At 43.0% G+C, this 24083-nt stretch overlaps 1 protein-coding gene across 1 annotated transcript in view; it reads right to left on the bottom strand.

Moving 5' to 3' along the window:
- P3H3 (prolyl 3-hydroxylase 3) overlaps nt 1–24083 on the bottom strand; it is a gene marked incomplete at its 5' end in the record, with an annotated part of 42226 nt that overhangs the window by 3517 nt on the left and 14626 nt on the right. The window contains 4 exons of the mRNA XM_081318917.1: nt 451–568; nt 2939–3089; nt 8963–9058; nt 9169–9293. Coding sequence (XP_081175043.1) covers nt 451–568; nt 2939–3089; nt 8963–9058; nt 9169–9293 — 490 coding nt within the window. The remainder of the gene's footprint in view (nt 1–450; nt 569–2938; nt 3090–8962; nt 9059–9168; nt 9294–24083) is intronic.

The raw sequence follows: 24083 nt of genomic DNA, 5'->3' as shown, positions 1-24083 counted from the left end.
GGATGATGTTCAACAAGGAGGGAGCCAGTATGGAGAAGGCCCTTTTTCTTGGTCCCACCAGATTTATTTCCTTAGTAGATGGGACTTGCAACTTGTCCTGACTTCCCATTTTGGTGGACCAGGTAGATGTTAACTGGGAAAAGAGGGTCCTCCAAATGATTTTGAAATAAAAGAAATACAAATTTGTTAAGTTTGGTATCCAAGCAACTACTAATGACTACATTATTATAAACTGCTGGAAGCTTAAACAGTTTCGGTGGCATATTGGTCACATCAACCAATCAACATAAAATCCCTTCCTTCCAAATTGCTGAATGTGGTTTATAATCTGTTTAAAATTTACCATCTTTAATTATAAAGAAATAAATGAAATGTGTATCTGAATAATTTAAGTACGGAATGCTCAGCATGAGACATACAGTATGTCAATTTTCACTCTGAAACTATTACCTATAGTCTCTGTGTATGTAGGCAGGGGGTTCTCTCCAGCAAGTGTTTCCTTCTGGGTCCAAGAGGCAATTATCAGCATGGACTGGATGGCTGAGATCCATGCGACTTTCCTGTTCTCCTAAGGAGGAACCACAAAAGTTGTAACTGTTTTGTTCCCTTGACCAGCACTTTGCTGCTCAATAGGCAAAAGAAACCCAAAGGCCAATTCCTCATTGTTCTTCTACAACTCCAGAATTTACAGTACATAATATTGGTGGTCCTTGACTTAGAGCCATTCATTTAGTGACTGTTCAAAGTTACTATAGCACTGAAAAAAATGCCTTATGACTGGCCTGCACACTTATAACCATTGCAGCATCCCCGCAGTCACATTTATGACCTCCCAGCTGATTTCTGACAAAGTCAATGGGGAAAGCTGGATTCATTTAACAACCGAGTAATTCACGTAACCAACTGCAATGATTTGCTTAACTATGGCAATAAAGGTCATAAAATTGGGTGTGACTCAGTTAACAACCACCTTGTTAGCAATGGAAATACTGGTCCCAACTGTGGCCATCAGTTAAGGACTGCCTTTATTCTTTGAAGAAACACAACTGGGTATGCCTGGTGTAATTCTAGTAGGATGGAACTGGCTTGAGACTTTAAAAAATGTGTATTGCTATCCATTTCTCCTCCAGCAAAATTCCTCTCACTATATCAGCAGGGATGACTTAGGAGACTTAGCAAAATCCCAGTTTCAAGAAAAGACCCAGCTTATCATAGTACTGCTTTATCTGACTTACACATATAGCAGATAATACATCCCCCCACTTGTTTTGCTAAAGCTATTTCTCTTCTGCTATTCTCTCTCTCTCTCTCTCTCTCTTTCTCTCTCTCTCTCCATGCTTTAGTTTATTAGCAATAGCAATAGCACTTCGACTTACTGTATATACTGCTTTATAGTACTTTACAGCCAGTGGTGGGATTCAAATATGTGAACAACCAGTTCTTTGTGTGGATGCCACTTCTGGAAGTCCATTCTGGGCCTGGGCAACAAAAAAATAGCTACCAGTTTTGCCAAACTGGTGTGAACTGGCTGAATCTCACCACTGTTTACAGCCTTCTCTAAGTGGTTTACAGAGTCAGCCTATTGCCCCCAACAATCTGGGTCTTCATTTTACCGACCTTGGAAGGATGGAAGGCTGAGTCAACCTTGAGCTGTTCAGAATCGAACTGCTGGCAGTCAGCCAAATTAGCCTGCAATACTGCATTCTATCCACAGCGCCACCTTGAGTATTGAGTATTTCATTGTGGTGGATTTAGTGTTTTCAAGATGGAAGATTAGTTTAGCAATTCTTTCTTCTACACTTTCCTTTGATCTCAGGATTTGATGGCAGAAAATCCACAGTTTTCTTAACATTGTTTTAATGGAGACTAGTTTTCACTATGCATGTTTTGGGAAGTATCACCCTCATTGACCACACTATATTTTTAAACCTGGCTTCCTTCACTGGTACACATGTAAATGTACAATTAGCAGATTTTAAACTTTTAAAAATGAAAATATAAAATGGCGACATAAATTTTTTACTTCCCCTGCAATTGCGAAACTAAACTATAGTCTCTATCAGGCACCCATCCTATAAATTCAAAGGATAAAATATATATGACCACACATTCTTTACCAATTTCTCTTGCAATTACAACGTTAACATAATTATATGTAGAACATTTTCATCACCACAGCCTGTATTGCACTGAATTCATAAATATGCCTATTAAGAATAACCCCAGTTGTAATATGCAGACACTGTAGTGCCAAATAAATAAATGGAAACCAATCTAGAACACAGGGCACAATGACAATGCAAGACTACTTTATATATGTATGAGTTTCTCTTCCTGGATTGAAAAAAGTGTGTTTAGTGCAGCAGTGTCAAACTGGCGGCCCATGGGCTGGAGGCATCACATGCAGGCCACACCCACCCCGGCTCCTCAAAGGCAAAAATGTTGTGATACCTCACCATATGTCATGTGACATGATCGAATTTGACACCTGTGATTTAGTGGATGTGAGTTTATGGGACTTTGTATTTGATATATGCTTTAATATCAAACCATAAACTTAATGTCATAAAACAGTGGATTTTTAATTTTCAGCTCAAAATCAGAATTCATATTTGAAATTTTGCTCATGAACTAAAGCATGAGAAAGTCGCATTTTTTGAATATCCATAGTAATTTTTTTGGTTCTGATATTCACTGCTTTATTAATAAACATGCATTTGCCAAAGTTATATAACCAAACCTATGTTCGCTACGCATTCCATATGAATAGACTACATTATTTTTCTTTCCTATTTCTTCAATTGAAATAGATAATTTTTGCAATAAATTTACCAGGAATACCGTGTTACAGATTAGAATGAGATGCATTACAAATTGTCGTTATAAACATGAAGGTCTTACATTGCAAGTCTCAAGAAAGTACTTAAGAGTTCCTTACCGTCTGCAGCTGTGCGACACACAAGGTGTGTGAAAGAAAAATAGAGATTATTCCCAGGGGTAAAATAGGATTCCACAATTTTCCGGGATTTCTCACTGGCTTGCAGGAGAAGTTTAATATCTTTCCAGTTCATACTACTCTCCTCAGCCAGCTATTAGAGAAAAACAAATCAGTGCAATACTTAATTTCTATTAAATTTCAGGAAGATCAAAAAGAAAAGTGATAAGGACCCAGCCACGTCCATTTGAAAGTTGACAGCCTTGGAGTTCTTATTTCTACTGGTCTCGTCTATTGGAACCATGACAGACCCATTATAAATATTCTTAACAAAGTAGGGTGGAAGACATGGCTTCTCTTACATCAAGTCAGAGAGGCAAAGTCAGATGGTGACAATTTTCTTATATCCCTAGATTGTCAGTTAATTGTGTATTTATTTTACAAGTTATCAGTAAAGCGAGACAAAAAAACCCTAGGTCCCTTCCTTGATAAGTGATATTAAATACAAATGTACATATATATATTTACATAATATATATATATAATTATAATTTAATATAATTATAATTTACACAAATATGAGCTGTCACTGCTGTGACTACTGCCTGTTGATGGCCTTGGGTTAGGCTGAAACAGGAAATAAGATTTGTCCCATGTTTGGGGCCTAGCAAGGTAATCTAAATACTTAACAAACATTACACACACACACACACACACACACAGATATATAATGAGAATTAAGATTCCATCAATGGTCATAAAATGCCTTTGAATTCTTTTATTTTATCATTCTTTGGGGGGGGGGGAAATGGCTACCTGACCTGGTACACACTAACATAAAATGAATGCATGCAGATTTTTTGTTGTTTAGTCACTAAGTTGTGTCTGCCTCTTTGTCACCCCATGGACCATAGCATGCTAGCCCCCCCAGCCCCCCCGCTGTCTCCCAGAGTTTGCTGAAATTCATGTTAATTGCATCAATGACCTTATCTAGCCATCCTATCCTCAGCAGTCTCCCCCTTTATTTTTGCCTTCAACCTTTCTCACCATCAGGGTCTTTTCCAAATGCATTCAGACTTAGAGATGCATAAAAATTCACTCATGGGAACAAAGGTAGCAATTGTTCTCCGGGTCTCTCTTTAGGCAAACTGGGACTGCAAAATAGGTTAGAACACCAGAGGACAGACAGAAAGGGGTGGTTTCACAGCAGACTTGTTGGGCCAATTAGGGTTGAGCAGATAATCTCCCCCAACCAGGTCATTTCAACCTTCCTCCTCCTTCCTGCACCATGCATTGTCCAGATGGAAAATCTTGAGCTGGGATTAGAGGGAAAATGCATCTTCTGGAGGGAAGGACCAGGAAGGCTGCTCTAACTGCAGGCTGATCTTGAGATCTTGCGAGGTAAAGGATGAACGATATGGACTCTGGAAACAAGTGCTAAGATGTTTTTTGCTGCTTGGATATGGCCATACACACAGCAGAACCAGGTTCCCAAGGTTTAATTTTAATTTACTTTTTAATTTGCTTTTTTAATTACTACCTTATTTTCCTTTTTAATTTTATATTTCTTAGTTTTTAACCATATTTTGTTTGGTTAATAAAAGAAAAGTAGAAAATGAAACAAGTTTTGTATTGTTTTACACATTGTATATGTGATCCTTCCTGATCTCTTTTTCACCTGATTCTAATCCTTTTTTTTTTGACTGTAATATATTTTATTGATTTTTTTTAACAAAACATAAATCACTCAATAACTGCTAAACAGTGTGTTGTCTGGGTTACATTAGTAAAACAATCCTTAACAATTAATTTCTATAATCTATATTCCATATATTAATTTTAGTTTATTTCCTCTTTCCCCCAATATCCTTTTTTTGCAAACATTGAGTTAATGCAATTCTTATTGTTTTGATAAATAACAATTGAGTATATATTTTTTCAATATTCCTAAAAATATTAATCATATTACTATAATATTTCTTTTCTTTTCAGTCATTTTGGTTGCCTTGTCATAAATCCTGTTACAATCCTTATTTTAGTTTATTTCTCCCACCAAATTCTAGATATTCTTACTAGTGAAAATTTTCTCAACGATTAATTACTTTTACATTGACAAATTTAATTTTATTTTTTCCATATAAGCCATCTCACACTTTCACATTTCTTAAGAAATAGATAAAACAATGAAAAGAGAGAAGAAGAAAAACGAAAAAAAGAAGAAAAGAAAGCAAGAGCAAAGAAACATAGGAAATAACATACTACTTGAAATATATATCCCTCCTAGGTTAATATATATTTATTTCCTCAATTTCTTATTCTTTTTAACCACAGTTAAGAATATATTTAATCTTTAAACATTCCATTCAATAGGTCCAGTCATCTAATCCCTTAACTCTGATTCAAACATTTTTTTATACTTTTCTTAAATTCAGTCACATTTAAATATCTAAAACATTTCCTTTATTTAAGTGGTTTCAGCTTTTTTTTACAGAAAAGAAAGAAGCATACTATATTATTTGGAGAATTCATCCCTCTTAGAGTAGTATATTCCAAAGTTTTTCTATTTCTTTAACCATATTCAAACAAATGTTTCTTTTTAAGTATTCTCTCTGATAGGTCCCATCATCACAGAGCCTTGGTGGAGCAGTGGGCTAATGTCTCCTTAAGTAACACCAGCTGCCTGCAATTAGTGCAGGTTCGAGTCCCACCAGGCTCAAGGTTGACTCAGCCTTCCATCCTTCCGAGGTAGGTAAAATGAGGACCCAGATTGTTGGGGGCAATTAAGCTGACTTTGTAATAATGCCGCTTGGGGTGTGTGTGAAAGCCCTAATAAGCAGGCATATACATAGAATGAAGGCTACTGCTAAGCTTGTAAGCCGCCCTGAGTCTTCGGAGAAGGGCGGGATATAAATGGAATTAAAATTAAAAAAAAATCTATTTTCTTAGTTTCCATCTTAAACTTTTTTCTTTGTCCAGTGTCTTTCTTAATCAATGTACTTTGCTGAATCAAAAGGTTTTTCTGTATGATTGTAAGTGTTGCTGTAGATATATAAAGTAAATCAATATCTTTGTTATGGGCATTTGCCCACTCCTTTTTATAAAGAATCTTTTTCCTTCCTTTTCCCTCTACTTCTCTTGTCACTTTTTGTCTCTCCAGTTCTGATGTTTTTCCTAATATCTCTGTAGAATGTTTTTTCCAGTCTTTTTTCTTGTCCTCAAGTTTGCTTTGTAGTGTTAAAATGAAATTTGTCTTTTCCAAATCTAGTATTTCTTGAATTTTCCCCCCCACTTAAATTGAATCATACTCCTTTGTTTTGTAGAATTCGATTTTCAAGTCTCTATCCTCGGATTTATGTTCAGTCAACTATTTTGTCTGTTCCCTCTGTGCTATATTTTCCTGAGGGTTTTTTTTTGGAATAAAATTAAATTGGAGATGAGTTGATTTATACTTTCAAAGTTATTCTGTATTTCTTTGTAGTTTGAGATCATTGTCCTTTGAATTAGTTGCAGCTTATCACATATTTCCTCTTGTGAAGTATTCATTATTTCTTGATAAGTGTTTTTTTTTATAAATCTCTGATTTTCCACAGACCAAAAGTCCAGATTTTTTTTCTTTTCTTTTTTTCTTCCCTCTTTGGAAGTAGCTTTGAAGTCAGAATTAAATAGATATGTATAGTCCAGAGAGTTCATAAAAAAGGTCTTTTTTTCTTTGTTTCTGTTCCCTCAGATTTGTAAGTCTCACTTTATCTAAACAGCTGTATTTATTAAGGCTTTGAAGGTCACAGGCACAGAGATTAGTCTTCTCCCAGATTTTTCCATGGCTGTCATAATCCTCATCCACCAGTAGCTGTCAGCATCGGTTCATTTTTCATATCTTTTTCCTCCATGGAGGGTTAGATTCTCCGCTTCCAATAGTCAAAGGGCGGCGGGGGGGGGAACCCCTCCCTTTTTCACTCTCAGAGGATTGTTTTTTGCTTCTTGGGAGTTTCTCCTTTTCAGGAAAGTAAGTAGGATAGAGCAGGGCTTTTCAAACTTTTCACCCATTGTACCACTTTTAGGATATGGCAACATCCGAGTACCACCAGTCGCTTAGCAAAGTGTCAAAAACTTGATGACCAAAAAAAAAGGAAAAAAGTGGTAAAGTACAGGTAGTCCTCGACTTATAACAGTTCGCTTAATGACTGTTCAAAATTACAATGGCACTGGAAAAGTGCCCCCAAAGCCACAGCCAAGCAAGACACCTGCCTGCCCGCCTGGCGGTGCTCTTCCTCCTGTCCGAGGTTTTCATTGTGGTGAGCATTTCTGTTGAGGATTGGCAGCGGGGGTGGGGTGGGGAGTGTTTGGTTTTTATTCCCTCCATATGCTAGGTGGTTGCAGCAGGTTTCACATGACCCTGGGACACTGTGACCATCATAAATATGAATCAGTTGCCAAGCATCTGAATATAAATCACAAGACCCTGGAGATGCTGCAACATTCCAGCTGATCGGCGCTTCTTCTGGGCTCATCAGAAGCACCAGGATCAGTGCCGATCTCTAGCTGGAGCCTGGTGCTGATCCTGGCGCTTCCACTGAGCCCTGACAGCCCTGAAGAAGTGCTGATCCTGGCACTTCCACTGAGCCCTGACAGCCTTGCAGCTCCATTCATCTTTTGCTCAGGCTTGTGTGGCGCTGCCACCGGTTCAGCTCATTCCCCTCCCCTGCTACCACTTTTCTAGGATGGTCACGAACCACCTGCCAGGTGCCAATGTACCACAGGTGGTACCTGTACCACTGATTGAAAAGCCCTGGGATAGAGAAAATAAATATTTTTACCCAGATTCAAACATGCTGTTTGCAATTAACTTAAAGTAGAGCTTTTGACTTCCATTGCTTGCAGCTGGGGATAGACTATGGAGTTAGCTAGCCTTTTTCCTGTTGGTTTCTGGAAGGCTTCTCCTGGACTGATCGGGGAGACCACCATCTCTCTTAGGACCCTGGGACTTCCTTCCTTCATTGCCACCTCTCTGGGGCGGCTTCTGGTTCATTTAGAGTCCCCAAACAGGAAGGAACTCAGCTGGAGGGCTTGGCATCCTGAATCCCTCAACTGCTTTGCTGCTTGCAGGAACCAGAAGTCCCACCTGATTCTAATCCTATCTCCCGTTCTGCTTTCTCTATGAGATGCTCCAAATTAATTATATATAAAGATTCCAAATATGATTCACAGAGTCATTTTGCTTTGTTTCAGAAAGAAGGAAAAGTTAAGCATTTGTTTACCACTTCTCAGTTGAGACTTGCACTATCCTTTTCCCAAGAAAACAGCAACTAGAAATGTTTTTACATTTATTTGCATAATACATAGAGTTTAAATTTTAGGAAAAGGAAGAGGAAGATGTATGTGTGTCATATCTGTCTGTAATATTAACTTTGTAATGTATGTTTATGTCTAGAGTCTGTGAAACTGGGGAATGGGGAAAAAAAATCCTGCGGGACCAGGAACTTAATGTTCTGTACCAGCCTGCTACCGGCCCTGCAGAAAAGGCAGGGACAACCCCTTTTACAAGAAGGCAAGAGGCTGGAATTACGCCTGCCAAATTTATTACCACAAAAACAAACGGAACAAGACAAACCAAGAAACAGGAGCTTTAAGAAACATGAACTATCCAAGCGGTTGCCTTCAGCAAACCAGCCCTCCCACACATTCCCCTTATATAGAGTTCAGGGTGTGGCTTCTTTGTGCCTCCTTCCGAGGAGCCCCATTGCCTTCCTCTGTTTACTCCTAATTGACTGCCTCCTGCGTCGGGCGTCCTTGAACAGGGCCAGCTGTGGGTCATCTTCATCCACACTGTCAGGCTCACACAGCTGGGTCTCCGTGGTGACCAAGTGGGAGGGGCCTGGCTGAGGGCTCTCATCAGCAAGATCTTCAACCCCCTCAGCAAGGTCTTCAACACCCCCCTCCTCCTCTGAGTCGTCCGACCCAACTGCCGAACCCACAGGCTGACCCTGAATCACAACACTTAGCTCATTCTAAAATCACTAAGGCTTTTACCTGCAAAGCTTTTGTCACTGTTAAGCCTTCAAATCGCTCATGAGGAGTATGAGGGGAACGTCTGCCACGATAGCCATCTCCTGTTCCTCCAGCTGCCTGAAACACGCACAAACTTATGAGAGATCTGGTATTGCCCTTCACCAGTGCAAAGCTTCTGTTTCTTTTATACAGGATCATGCAGAGTATTTGCTGGCTCCTTTCCTCACCTTGGACAGACGAAGGATGTCTTTGCATTCTGATTCAGTCAGGATTCTGTCAAAGACAACCCTTTGGGAACCATTGAGTTGGTGGGAATCCATGGCAATGGTGATGTCTTCAAAAGGCAGTGGCTCTGGAAAAATAAGCAGGGCAGAAGTGTAGGGTATATAGAGACGCCATCAAATACTGCTGTTCATCATGAGTACAAAGGAAGAAATATAGGCAGCCCTCAACTTTGACCACAACTGAGCCCAAAACTTTGTTGATAAGATGAAACTTTGTTAAGTGAATTTTCCCCCTTTTACGATCTTTTGTGACACAACTGTTAAGTGAATCACTGCAGTTGCTAAGTTAGTAACACATTTGTTAAGTGAAATCTGACTCCCCCATTAACTTTGCTTGTCAGAAGATTGCAAAAGGTATCACAGGACACTGCAATCATCAGTTGCCAAGCGGCTGGATTTTGATCATGTGACTATGGAAATGTTGCAACAGCGATCCTTTTATTTTTGCAAATATTTTATTAGAATTTTTTAACATAACATAAATCATTATAAAACAGAATGTTGTCTGGGTAACATTTATAAGACAGTCCTTAACAATTAATTTCTATAATCTATATTCCATATGTTAATTATTTGATTTCCCCTTTCCCCAACGTATCTTTCTTTGCAAAACATTACATTAAGACAGTTTTATTTGCTTAACAACAGTTCAATATATAGTTTCAATAATCCTGTATATCGTTTTAGTTGCCTTATCATAAATCCTGTCACCATGTTTGTTTCAGCTTATTTCTCCCCAATTTCTAAATATTTTTACAAGTTAACAGCCTTTTTAACACAACTATATTTACCTTGGTGGATTTCATTCTGTTTTTTCCATACCCTCTCATATTTTTATATTTCCCAATCAATAAGTAAAATAGAAATAAAAAGAAACAAAAAAGAAAGAAAGAAGAGCAGCTTATTTCTCCCTCCAAATTTTAAATGTTCTTACAAATAACAATCAGTTCAACATTCAACTATATTTACATTAGTGGATTTAAGTACTAGACTACAAAAAATAACATATGAAAATATGTATTTCTCCTAATTTAATATATATTTATTCCCTCAATTTCTCATTCTTTTTAACCATAGCTAAGAATGTATTTAATCTATTTAAACTTTGAACATTCCATTCAATAGTTCTAATCATCTAATCCTTTAAATCTCATTCAAAACACATTTTTTATATTTTTCTTATCATCACATTTAAATAGCTACAGTAAAACCTTTGCTTTTGTTTAAATCAATTCAACTCAGAAGAATAGAAAAAAACAAAAACAAAACACAATTATATTAATTTAGAGGAAGAAAAAGAAGAAAAAATTTCCCTCTAAGAGTAGTATATTTCAAAATTTTCCCATTTCTTAGCCATATTCAAACAAATGTTTCTTTTTGAAGTATTCTTTCTGGTAAATTCCATCTCTTTCCTGATATTTCATTTTAACCTTTTTTCTCTGGTCGTTGTCTTTCTTAATCAACATGTTTTGCTGCATCATTTGTTTCCCTAAAGGGAATTTTTTCTCATTCTTTTCCGTATCTTCAAAGTTGTTTAGACGTATTAAAATATTTCCCAAATGAATTAAATCATAATTTTTTATTTTATATGATTCCATCTTCAAGTCTCTATCCTCAAAATTATATTTAATCATCTCTGCTATATTTTCCTGAGAAAGTTCTTGAAGTGAAATTAAGTTGAAAATAAGTTGATTCATGCTCTCAACGTTCTTCTGCATTTCCTTGTAATTTAAAGTCATTGTCCTTTGAAATTTTTGCTGCTTATCATATACTTCCTTTTTTAAAATGAGTGTTTTATAAGGTTCCTTCTTTGAGTCTCTGTCTTCAGAATCTTGTTCAGTCATCTCTACTGTATTTTCCTGAGAAATTTCTTGGAGTGAAATTAAGTTGAAAATGAGTTGATTCATACTCTCAAAGTTATTCTGGATTTCTATGTAGTTTAAAGTCATTGTCCTTTGGAATTGTTGTCACTCATCACGTTTCCTTTTGTAAAGTATTCATTTCTTCAGCTGTGTTATCTTTGTTTAAACAGGTGTATTATTTCACTTAGCTTACGGTAATCGCTTATGACTTCCATTGCTTCAGCTATGACTGCACATGGCGTTAGCCAGCCTTTTCTTTTGTTGGTTTCTGGGAGGCTTCTCCTGGACCACGGGTCGGCAACCCGCGGCTCCGGAGCTGCATGCGCGCACACCTCTTCGAATGGGCAGTGGTGCGCGCGCACCTCTCCAAATGGAGAGTGGCACCGCCCATTCCGAGAGGTGTGCGCGCACCTTTCCGAAGGGCGGAGGTGCATGCGCACCTCTCCAAGCCGCCGCCGTCCCATCCGGAGACCTGCCGCGTTCACGGCAGCTGTGCAAACGGGATGGCAGCGGTTTGGAGAGTGTGCGCGCACCTCTCCCAAGCCGCCGCCGTCCGGAGACCTGCCGACGTTTGGAGAGGTTTGGGGAGGTGCACGCGCACCTCCCCAAACCTCCCCAAACGTCGGCAGCTCTCCGTACCTCCGCGCGAATGGGCAGCGGCCCCGCTTGTTGCGAAAGCTGCCGCGGCCCGTCTACAAAGCTGCCGAAAGCGGCAGCTTTGCAGATGGGCCGCGGCAGCTTTCGCAACAAGCGGGGCCGCTACCCATTCCGAGAGGTGCGCGCGCACCTCCCCAAACCTGCCATTTGGGGAGGTGTGGGGAGGTGCGCGCGCACCTCTCGGAATGGGTAGCAGCCCCGCTTGTTGCGAAAGCTGCCGCGGCCCGTCTGCAAAGCTGCCGCTTTCAGCACCTTTGCAGACGGGCCGTCGCCGTCGCGCAACCAGGAACCGGTTCCATCACACATAAAAAAAAGGCAAGCGCGTGCGTCCGTACATGCGCAAGAAACGTTTTTTGCGCATGCGCGTGCATGGACGCACGCACGCAGCTCCCACTTATTTTTATGTGTGATGGAACCGGTTCCCAGTGGCTCTTTTCCTTTTTCGGGTTGCCGATCCCTGTCCTGGACTGTTCGGAGAGACCGCCATCTCTCCTAAGTCCCTGGGATTTCCTTCCTTCATTCCACCCCTTCAGGGTGGATTCTGGCCCCTTAGGGTCCCCAACAAAAATAAATTTCAGCCGGAGGATCCGACGTTTCGAATTCTCCAACTTCTCTGCTGAAGACAGGAACCGGAAGCAACAGCGATCCTTAAAGGGTCGGAAAGTTGTCCTGGAGTGGCAACAAAGAAGGAGGGATACTCCAGGAGCTTGGATCAGGTGGTGGCCAATTGGAGCGGACTGAAGACCCCTCTGAAAAGGCGGAGGAAAGGCTGCCGGATGAGCCGAGGCAGCCCAAGTTGTCTCCAGCCAGAAGGGAAGCACCGCAAAACAGCTGACTGTCAACTGCGTGCCGAGGCTGGGTGAGCCAGAATTTTCTTTCCTTCTCCTTGTGGATTTTATAAACATTGAGCCCCTGATGGGAGACAGCTCAAAAGTAAAGACCCCCAGAAGGACTAATTTAAAAGCGGTGAGCAATTACAAAGAGGGGAAAGTGTTGTTTTTAAGAATATCAGACATTGATAAGTAAGCCTAGGAGGACACCTAGTGGTGAAAGAAGAAATGACAGCACTAATAAATAGTGAGAAAAAAGAAAAGAAGGAAATGGAAAAAATGTTTTCATAACAGTGACCTTGAAGAGACACCTGCAAATAACAAAAAAGCCTTGTTGTGAGATTGCAAGGGAAAAGACTTTTTAAAGTTACTTCTGTTGACTTTGGCTAAACTCAAACAGATACTGATTTGGTTTTAGACTGTAAGCTGTAAAATGAGTTCATCAAACATTACCAGACTTATGAAGAAAACCTCTTCTGCACCCTCTGTAGGACAATCTAGTCCAACAACAGAGGGATCTATTGAAGTAATGCTGCAATGTGAGAAAATAAGCCCTGCCCAAAGCAAAACACAAATCTCATTAAAACTGATTCAAGAGATGATGCAAAGAAATCAAGAGATGATGCAAAGAATTCATGAAGAGACACAAAAAAACCACAAAGTGACACAAAGTAAACTTGAGAAAGTAAGTCAAGAAATCTTGGATATAAAGGCAAAATTTGAATCTCAAAATCAAATAATTTAAAATGAACAAAGAATTCAGAAAGTGGAAGAAAAATCAGAGGACATTGATAAAAAAAGATGGAAATCTTATTACAAGAAAATGAAAAATTAGAACAAGTAAACCAAGACTTAGAGGTGGCAATTAAGATCCTAGAAATGGAAAAGGCAGAACACTATTTGAGATTTCAAAATATACCTGAGGACAGAGAAGAAAACATAGCAGTGGTGATTATTGACATCCTGGCAGAGGCTTTAAAAGCAGATAGAGGAGGAATTCAAATGGAGGTCGATGAAATATTCCACAGGAACTCAAGCTATGCAAGAAGAAATAAACTGCCAAGAGAAGTACGTGGAAGGTTCATAAAGAAGACAACAAGAGATGAAGTATTGAGGACAGTCAGAGATGAGCCAATACAATATAAAAATAAAGAAATTGTGGTTTTAAAGCAGATACCATAGAGAGTAAGAGATACTCGAAGACACTACCATTTCTTAACTACAAAGCTGATTGCCAGAGGCATAAAGTTCAGATGGCTGATGCTGGAAGGCATTTTAATAAACTGGAACAAAACAAGATATCAATTGGATTCAGTCTGGAAAGCAGAAGATTTTGAAGTAAGGAATAGAACAATTCTAGATGAAGGAGTGAAAAAAGACAAGGGGAGAGTAAGGAGCAGAAGCAAATGGAAGAGATGATTCAAGGAGCAATTGCACAAACAGGAGAACAGAAAGAGGAAGACGATCAAGAGGGCAAAGGTGAAGGACTTGCCAGAGAACAGAGGATTACTAGATCGACTAAACCTAAATACCGTATAAATAATGGAAATGGAAATGGAGAAAGAAAATGGATTTTTTTCAGTAAATATAAATGGACTAAACTCCCCATCAAAAAGAAACAAAGTCTTCAGGAAATTACAGAAATTGAATATAGATATAATTTGTCTGCAAGAAACACATATAAAAGAACAGCATCATGAATTATTGGAATATCCAAAAATTGGAAAACTTTATTACACATCAGCACATCAGAAAAAAAGAGTGTTCGCTTTATATATTAAAGAGACAATAGGTTCTAAATTGGTATATTCGGATAAAGAAGAAAGAATCTTAATGGTAGAAATATATCTGCACCAAAAGTAAACACTGCTAGTGGCAGTTTATGCACCAAACAACAATCAAGAAGAATTTTATAAAAACCTACGTAGAAAAATAATAGAAATGGAGTACCAAAATATATGTTTAGTAGGAGATTTTAACACGATAGTAGACAGAAAAATTGACTATAAAGCAATAAAACAGGAAAAAAATGGAAGAAGATTACCCAAGACATTTTTTGGTATGGCGGGGGAAATTGGAATCCAAGATGTCTAGAGGGAGATCAACCCACAAAAACTGCAATACACCTTTTATTCAAACAGCCAAAAATCTTGGTCAAGGATCGATATGATTTGGATGACTGCTGACGTGAGAATGAACATACAGGATATTGAGAGAGAAATAGGCACATGGGCAGACCATAACCCTCTGAAAATGACTTGGAAAGGAATACAAAAAAGATGAAGATGGACTTTAAATCAATCTATATTAAAAGAAAGAGAATTCATAGAGCTAGCGAAAAAAGAAATTGATTTTTTTAAAAATAAAATAAAAAAGAAGCTACAACATTACAAAATGTATGGGATACAGCTAAAGCGTACTTTAGAGGCATAGCTATAACATATATGGCAAAGAAAAGCAAACAGAGAAGACAGCAATATGTATTACTAAAAGAAAAATTTGGAAAGTTAGAATGAGAACTGCAAAAAAATCCACAAAAAAGACTTTGAAAAGAGAAATGGATATTGTTGTTGTTGTTAGCTGCGAAGTCGTGTCCGACCCATCGTGACCCCATGGACAATGTTCCTCCAGGCCTTCCTGTCCTCTACCATCTTCTGGAGTCCATTTAAGCTCATGCCTACTGCTTCAGTGATTCCCTCCAGCCACCTCATTCTATGTCGTCCCTTTCTTCTACTGCCCTCAATCTTTCCCAGCATTAGGCTCTTCTCCAGTGAGAAATGGATATAATAAAACATAAATTAAATCTGTTGGACTCAGAAAAAGTGGCAGAACAGATAAAGAGAGCAAAACAGAACTTTTTTTGAAAATGCCAATAAACCAGGAAGATGGTTAGCTTATAAACTTAAAAAACAGAAAGAGAAGAAAACGATACATAATTTGCTAGATGGGAAAGGCCATTTACAATTTAAAAATTAAGAAATAAAAAAGATAATCAAAGAATACTACAAGGAACTGTACGATAAAGAGGAAACCTCAAGAGAGAGAATTGTAAAATATCTGGAATAAAATAATCTTCCAAAAATCCCAGAAACATTTAAAACTATGTTAGAAGAAAGGGTTAGAATGATGGAAATATCAGAGGCCATAAAAAGACAAAAAATGGGAAAACAACGGGTCCAGATAGGTTCCAGCGGAGTTTTTTTTTAAAAAAAAATTCCATTTATATCCCGCCCTTTCTCCGAAGACTCAGGGCGGCTTACAAGTTTAGCAGTAGCCTTCATTCTATGTATATGCCTGCTTATTAGGGCTTTCACACACCCCCAAGCGGCATTATTACAAAGTCAGCTTAATTGCCCCCAACAATCTGGGTCCTCATTATACCTACCTCGGAAGGATGGAAGGCTGAGTCAACCTTGAGCCTGGTGGGATGCGAACCTGCACTAATTGCAGGCAGCTGGTGTTACTTAAGGAGGCATTAGCCCACTGCTCCACCAAATAATAATAATAATAATAATAATAATTATTATTAATAATAATAATAATAATAATAATAATAATAATAATAATAATTTTATTTATATACCGCCCTTCTCCCGAAGGACTCAGGGCGGTGAACAGGGCAGATATATAAAAAATACAAAAATACAAAAGTTAAAAGAAAATTAAACATATGCCCAGCTAAAAACAGTAAATACAGATATTAAAAATGACATAAAAACCCAACCCATCCCCCTTCAGGCCAGGCCGGCTTGTTCAAATAAGAATGTCTTCAGATCGCGATGGAAGGAGCGAAGGTTGGGCGCCATCCGGAGCTCAACCGGCAACCGATTCCATAGCTCCGGGGCACCCACAGAGAAGGACCTCCCCCTGGGGGCCACCAATCGACATTCTCTGATCGGTGGCACCCTGAGTAGGCCCTCTCTGTGGGAGCGCACAGGGCAGAGGGAGGAGAGGTGTAACATGGGAGTATCGGGAGACTCCCAACACAACTCTCGCGGATGCATTCTGTACCAGTTGGAGCCTCCGAGTGGTCCTCAAGGGCAGCCCCATGTAGAGAGCGTTGCAGTAGTCCAGACGAGAGGTCACGAGCGCGTGAGTGACCGTACATAAAGCATCCCGGTCTAGATAGGGCCGCAACTGGCGCACCAGGCGAACCTGAGCGAAGGCCCCCCTAGTCACAGCTACTATATGGTCTTCCAGAGTGAGCCGTGAATCTAGAAGGACTCCCAAGTTGCGAGCCCTATCTACGGGGGGTAATAGTTCACCCCCCATGGAAAGAGATGGGATGTTCTGAATATCCCGGGATGCCGGTATGCACAGCCACTCAGTCTTGTTGGGGTTGAGTTGAAGTCTGTTCCTCCCCATCCAGACCCAAACCGCCTCCAGGCAACAGGACATCACGCCGCTGAGAGGTCTAATAGGACTAGGACAGAGGAGTGTCCCCTGTCCCAAGCTCTCCAGAGATCATTCACCAGAGCGACCAATGCCGTCTCCGTGCTGTACCCGGGCCTGAAACCCGATTGGTACGGGTCTAGATAATCCGCTTCATCCAGGACCAGAGGGAGCTGATGCGCCACCACACTCTCAACAACCTTCGCAAGAAAGCGAAGGTTGGAGACCGGACGAAAGTTATTCAACACAGCTGGGTCCAAGGCAGGCTTCTTGAGGAGAGGTCTCACCACCGCCTCTTTCAAGACGGCGGGGAAACTACCCTCACTCAAAGGCAGATATAACCGCCTGGAACCAGCCTCGTGTCCCCTCCCGGGCCGCATAAACCAGCCAGGAAGGGCACGGGTCTAATAAACATGTGGTTGAGCTCAGCCGCCCCATAATCCTGTCCACTTCCTCTGGAGTCACAGAATCAAACTCCTCCCAGGTAATATCGACAAGACCACCCGTGTCCTGATCGTCAGACTCTGCCCAGTCAGAGTCCAAACCGGTCCGAATCCGAGCGATTTTGTCCGACAGATGTTGGTTAAACTCCTCGGCACGACCCTGCAAGGGTTCCTCCCTCACCTCCTGATTAAGGAGGGAGCGGGTCACCCTAAACAGGGCGGCCGGGCGATTATCTGCGGACGCGATAAGGGTAGCGAAGTGATTAGACCTCGCCACCCTTATCGCAGCGAGATAAGACCTAATGTAGGTTCTTAGTCGCAATCAGTCGGATTCGGATCGGCTGGATCTCCAACAGCTCTCTAGGCCCCGTCTCCGACGCTTCATCTCCCAAAGCTCTGCGGAAAACCATGGAGCTCGATGGGATCTGCACCGGGTCAGGGGCCGCAAGGGTACAACTCGGCCAAGAGCCTCCGTGGCTGCCCTTTCCCAGGCTTCCACTAAGGCATCCGCCGAGTTGTGAGCGAAGGAGGCAGGTGGGGACCCCAGCACTGCCTGGAACCTATCAGGGTCCATTAAGCGCCTGGGGCGGTACCATCTAATAGGCTCCACACACCCACGGCGGGGAGTGGCAAAATGGAAGACCAGCCGCAGGAGATGATGATCGGTCCATGACAGGGGCATAAGAATTGGGGAGCCCCCACCAAGATCATCTAACCACCGACCAGATAAAAAAGCCAAGTCAAGGGTGTGGCCTCCCACATGAGTCGGTCCATAAATTACTTGCATCAGGTCCATGGCCGTCATGGAAGCCATGAACTCCCGAGCTAACTCAGATGATCCTCCCAGGGATGGTAGATTGAAGTCACCCAAAACTATAAGTTTGGGGAACTCAATCACCAACCCCGAGAGGAAGTCAAGAAGCTCAGGCAGGGCTGCTGCTACGTGACTAGGCGAAAGGTACACCAGCAGGCAAGCCCAACTGCGCCCCAGGACCAAATCTCAGGAAGAGAGACTCACAACCGACAATCTGAGGAACGGTGGCCTCCCGCGGACACAGGGTCTCCCTCATAACAACCACCACTCCCCCGCCCCTACCCTGAGCCCGAGGCCGGTGTAGCACCCGGAAACCTGGTGGGCAAAGGTCAACCAGAGGAATGCCGCCCTCTGGGCCCAACCAGGTCTCCGTGATGCAAGCCAGGTCCGTATGCTCACCCTCGACCAGATCCCGGACAAGAGGAGCCTTATTAACAACGGACCTGGCATTCAAGTACACAAGAGATACTAAGTAAACCGCTGAATGGACTTTTATTAGAAGCTAGACTCCCATCTACATGGATGGAAGCAAATATTACTCTAATACCAAAAGAAGTCTCCGATTTGACCCAGATTAAGAACTACAGAACAATTTCACTGCTCAATGTGGATTATAATTTTTTTACATCAATTATGGCTGAGGGACTGAAAAAATACTTAGTTGAATTTATACATCCAGATCAAAATGGTTTTTTTTACCAAAGAGACAAATGAAAAACAACTTAAGAGTGATAATAGACGTATTAGAATATTATGAGCTACACCCAGGGAAACAATTGGCACTAATATTCTTAGACGCTCAAAAGGCATTTGACAATGTTTCCTGGCAATTTATGACTCAGCAACTACAAATAATGGGCTTTGGACAGAACTTTATAAATATGATAAAAACAATATATAATAAACAGACAGCCAAAGTGATTGTGAACGGAGACTGTACTGAGAGCTTTGAGATAAGAAAAGGCACAAGGCAAGGATGCCCACTATCCCCTCTGTTATTCATCTTCACTTTGGAAGTTTTAAATAGAAATATTAGACAAAATACAGGAAAGGGCTGGTGATAAAAGGTGAAACATATAAATTACAAGCATTTGCTGATGATCTAGTATTTATTTTGGAAGAACGTCTGGAGATGATCCCTAAATTGTGGGGAAAGATAGAACAGTATGGAGAAATGGCAGGACTAAAAATAAATACAGAAAAAACTAAGGTAATAGTTAAGAATCTTACAGATAAGCAAAAAAAACACAACACCCCGAATGTCAGAAACAATAGAGGTACAGATAGTGAAAAAGATCAAATACTTGGGTATATACTTATCAGCCAAATTCTCAACAATAAAAGAAGACAACTATATAAGGCTATTGAAACAAATAAAATTGGACTTGGAAAAGTGGAAGAATTTGCAACTGTCAATACTAGGAAGAATTGCTACAGTCAAAATGAAAATATTGCTGAAGATTTTATTTTTATTCCAAACAATTCCGATAAAACTTGAGAAAAAATTCTTCCAAGATTTAAATTCATTAATTTTGAAGTTTGTTTGGCAAGGAAAGAAAGCTAGAATTAAGATGAAAACGTTACAAGATGCTAAGAAAAACAGAGGTTTTGGGCTACCTGAGTGGGCTTTTTATTATCAAGCATCCATATTAACATAGGTGAAAGAATGGATAACTCTTAGAAATAAAAGGTTGTTATATTTGGAGGGACATGATTTACAATTAGGATGGCACGCTTTCTTGTGGTATGGGAAAAATAAAATTCATAAGTATTTTCAAAATTACTATATAAGAAATGCTTTGTTAACAGTATGGGAAAAAATTAAAACTAAAATATATGTAAAAATTCCAGGGTGGTTATCAATGATGGAAGCTTTTCTACATCCAAACGTGGTAGACTTTGAAAAAATTTGGACATATAGAGATATTCTAAATACTGATGGGAATTTAAAATCGAAACAAGAATTGGAAAATCAGGGTATCAACCTGTCGTGGTGGGCACATTTACAGATGCAAAATAGATATGAAAAAGACGTGAAACTGTATGGGTTTTATAAAGAACAAACTGTATTTGGTAAGATATTGTTAACTTCTGATGAGAAATTAATTAAGAAAATGTATAATTTTTTGTTAATTTTGGAGATGGAAAGTGAACAAGTTAAAGAAACAAAGATAAGGTGGGCGAAAAATTTTGGTTATAATACAGAACTAGAAAAATGGCAAAAATTATGGGAGAGAAATTATAAATTGACAATGTCAACTTCGTATAAAGAAAATTTATTTAAAATGTTTTATAGATGGCACTTGCCACCAGCAAGATTAGCAAAAATGTTTAAAAATATGTCAGATAGATGCTGGAAATGTAAACATAACTCAGGCACATACTATCATATTTGGTGGACATGTGGTAAAGCAAAGGCTTATTGGAAAAAGACACATGTTTGGTTAGAAAAAATGTTGGGAGAACATGTTGAATTTAAACCTGAACTTTTCTTATTAGGTATAATGCCAGAAAAGACTAATAAATAAAGCTTATATTTGATTCCGCAGCGGAAAGAAGCAGGCAGGCAGGGCGCGGAGGAACAGAGACCTGCCGACGTTTGGGGAGGTTTGGGCGCCTCCCCAAACCTCCCCAAACGTCGGCAGGTCTCCGTTCCTCCTGCCGACGTTTGGGGAGGTTTGGGCGCCTCCCCAAACCTCCCCAAACGTCGGCAGGTCTCCGTTCCTCCTGCCGACGTTTGGGGAGGTTTGGGCGCCTCCCCAAACCTCCCCAGGTCTCCGTTCCTCCGCACAGACCTGCCGACGTTTGGGGAGGTTTGGGCGCCTCCCCAAACCTCGGCAGGTCTCCGTTCCTCCTGCCGACGTTTGGGGAGGTTTGGGCGCCTCCCCAAACCTCCCCAGGTCTCCGTTCCTCCGCGCAGACCTGCCGACGTTTGGGGAGGTTTGGGCGCCTCCCCAAACCTCCCCAAACGTCGGCAGGTCTCCGTTCCTCCTGCCGACGTTTGGGGAGGTTTGGGCACCTCCCCAAACCTCCCCAGGTCTCCGTTCCTCCGCGCAGACCTGCCGACGTTTGGGGAGGTTTGGGCGCCTCCCCAAACCTCCCCAGGTCTCCGTTCCTCCTGCCGACGTTTGGGGAGGTTTGGGCACCTCCCCAGGTCTCCGTTCCTCCGCGCAGACCTGCCGACGTTTGGGGAGGTTTGGGCGCCTCCCCAAACCTCCCCAAACGTCGGCAGGTCTCCGTTCCTCCTGCCGACGTTTGGGGAGGTTTCGGCACCTCCCCAAACCTCCCCAGGTCTCCGTTCCTCCGCGCAGACCTGCCGACGTTTGGGGAGGTTTGGGCACCTCCCCAAACCTCCCCAGGTCTCCGTTCCTCCGCGCAGACCTGCCGACGTTTGGGGAGGTTTGGGCGCCTCCCCAAACCTCCCCAAACGTCGGCAGGTCTCCGTTCCTCCTGCCGACGTTTGGGGAGGTTTGGGCACCTCCCCAAACCTCCCCAGGTCTCCGTTCCTCCGCGCAGACCTGCCGACGTTTGGGGAGGTTTGGGCACCTCCCCAAACCTCCCCAGGTCTCCGTTCCTCCGCGCAGACCTGCCGACGTTTGGGGAGGTTTGGGCGCCTCCCCAAACCTCCCCAGGTCTCCGTTCCTCCGCGCAGACCTGCCGACGTTTGGGGAGGTTTGGGCGCCTCCCCAAACCTCCCCAGGTCTCCGTTCCTCCTGCCGACATTTGGGGAGGTTTGGGCGCCTCCCCAAACCTCCCCAGGTCTCCGTTCCTCCGCGCAGACCTGCCGACGTTTGGGGAGGTTTGGGCGCCTCCCCAAACCTCCCCAGGTCTCCGTTCCTCCGCGCAGACCTGCCGACGTTTGGGGAGGTTTGGGCGCCTCCCCAAACCTCCCCAAACGTCGGCAGGTCTCCGTTCCTCCTGCCGACGTTTGGGGAGGTTTGGGCGTCTCCCCAAACCTCCCCAGGTCTCCCTTCCTCCGCGCAGACCTGCCGACGTTTGGGGAGGCGCCCAAACCTCCCCAAACGTCGGCAGGTCTGCGCGGAGGAACGGAGACCTGGGGAGGTTTGGGGAGGCGCCCAAACCTCCCCAAACGTCGGCAGGAGGAACGGAGACCTGGGAAGGTTTGGGGAGGTTTGGGGAGGCGCCCAAACCTCCCCAAACGTCGGCAGGTCTGCGCGGAGGAACGGAGACCTGGGGAGGTTTGGGGAGGCGCCCAAACCTCCCCAAACGTCGGCAGGAGGAACGGAGACCTGGGGAGGTTTGGGGAGGCGCCCAAACCTCCCCAAACGTCGGCAGGTCTGCGCGGAGGAACGGAGACCTGGGGAGGTTTGGGGAGGCGCCCAAACCTCCCCAAACGTCGGCAGGTCTGCGCGGAGGAACGGAGACCTGGGGAGGTTTGGGGAGGCGCCCAAACCTCCCCAAACGTCGGCAGGAGGAACGGAGACCTGGGGAGGTTTGGGGAGGCGCCCAAACCTCCCCAAACGTCGGCAGGAGGAACGGAGACCTGGGGAGGTTTGGGGAGGTGCCCAAACCTCCCCAAACATTGGCAGGGGGAACGGAGACATGCTGACGTTTGGGGAGGTTTGGGGAGGCGCCCAAACCTCCCCAAACGTCAGCAGGTCTGCGCGGAGGAACGGAGACCTGGGGAGGTTTGGGGAGGCGCCCAAACCTCCCCAAACGTCGGCAGGAGGAACGGAGACCTGCCGACGTTTGGGGAGGTTTGGGGAGGCGCCCAAACCTCCCCAAACGTCGGCAGGTCTGTGCGGAGGAACGGAGACCTGCCGACGTTTGGGGAGGTTTGGGGAGGCGCCCAAACCTCCCCAAACGTCGGCAGGAGGAACGGAGACCTGCCGACGTTTGGGGAGGTTTGGGGAGGCGCCCAAACCTCCCCAAACGTCGGCAGGTCTGCGCGGAGGAACGGAGACCTGCCGACGTTTGGGGAGGTTTGGGGAGGTGCGCGCGCACCTCCCCAAACCTCCCCAAACTTCGGCAGGTCTCCGGACGGCGGCGGCTTGGGAGAGGTGCGCGCGATCCTGGAAGCACCGAAGCCTCGGCCGCGCGCAAGTCCTCGGTAAGCTCCGGGCGGTCACTTGCTTCGCGTCTCCTGAGGGAAGGGGGGGCGACTGGAGCGGGCGTGTTTCCTCGCCTGCTGGGCGCCGCGATTTGCCCGGGGAACGCGTGGGCCCCGAATGGCAGCGTGGAGCGAGGAAGCGGACAGCCAGGGCTTCCCTGAGAGCCGCGGCCACACAGGGTATTCCTGTGTATTCAGGCTTGCAAAATGGCGGATCGAGCCTCTGCTGGCGGCAGAGGCTTGCAGAGCGCGGATCCAGCCTCCGCCGGCGGCGGAGGCTTGCAGAACGGCGGATCGGCTTATACTCGAGTCAACAACTTTTCCCAGTTTTTGGGGGTGAAATTGGGGGTCTCGGCTTATACTCGAGTCGGCTTATACTCAAGTATATACGGTAACCAAATCTGGGAGTCATTCTACAAATGGCTAGAGGAAAGAACCAAGGATTAGGAATTGACTATGTATTAGCGCTTTTGAATCCAGACAACACGCTGGTTGAAAAATTAATATATGTATGTAAGAGAAAAACTAATAAAATCTTTATAAAAAATGGACCCCTAGGCTGTCATTATCCATCAGTTTCAGAATTCAGAGGCAAGGTTACTGGAATGGTCTGATACTGACACAACTGTTGTCATAGGTACCTTGATATGTGTGATCTTATTAATATGCTGTATTATTACTTTAAAATGTTCTCTCTTCAAGGCTCAACGTGATTTCCAATGGAAAATAAAAAGTAACATGTAAATTAAAAACAGATACCCAATAAATAGAATCAGTAGCAGCTATTAC

The sequence above is a fragment of the Vipera berus genome (assembly GCF_964194415.1).
Source record: "Vipera berus genome assembly, chromosome: 2".
NCBI lineage: Eukaryota > Metazoa > Chordata > Lepidosauria > Squamata > Viperidae > Vipera > Vipera berus.
Note: the sequence above shows the minus strand (reverse complement) of the source record. Positions and strands in the feature narration are given on the sequence as shown.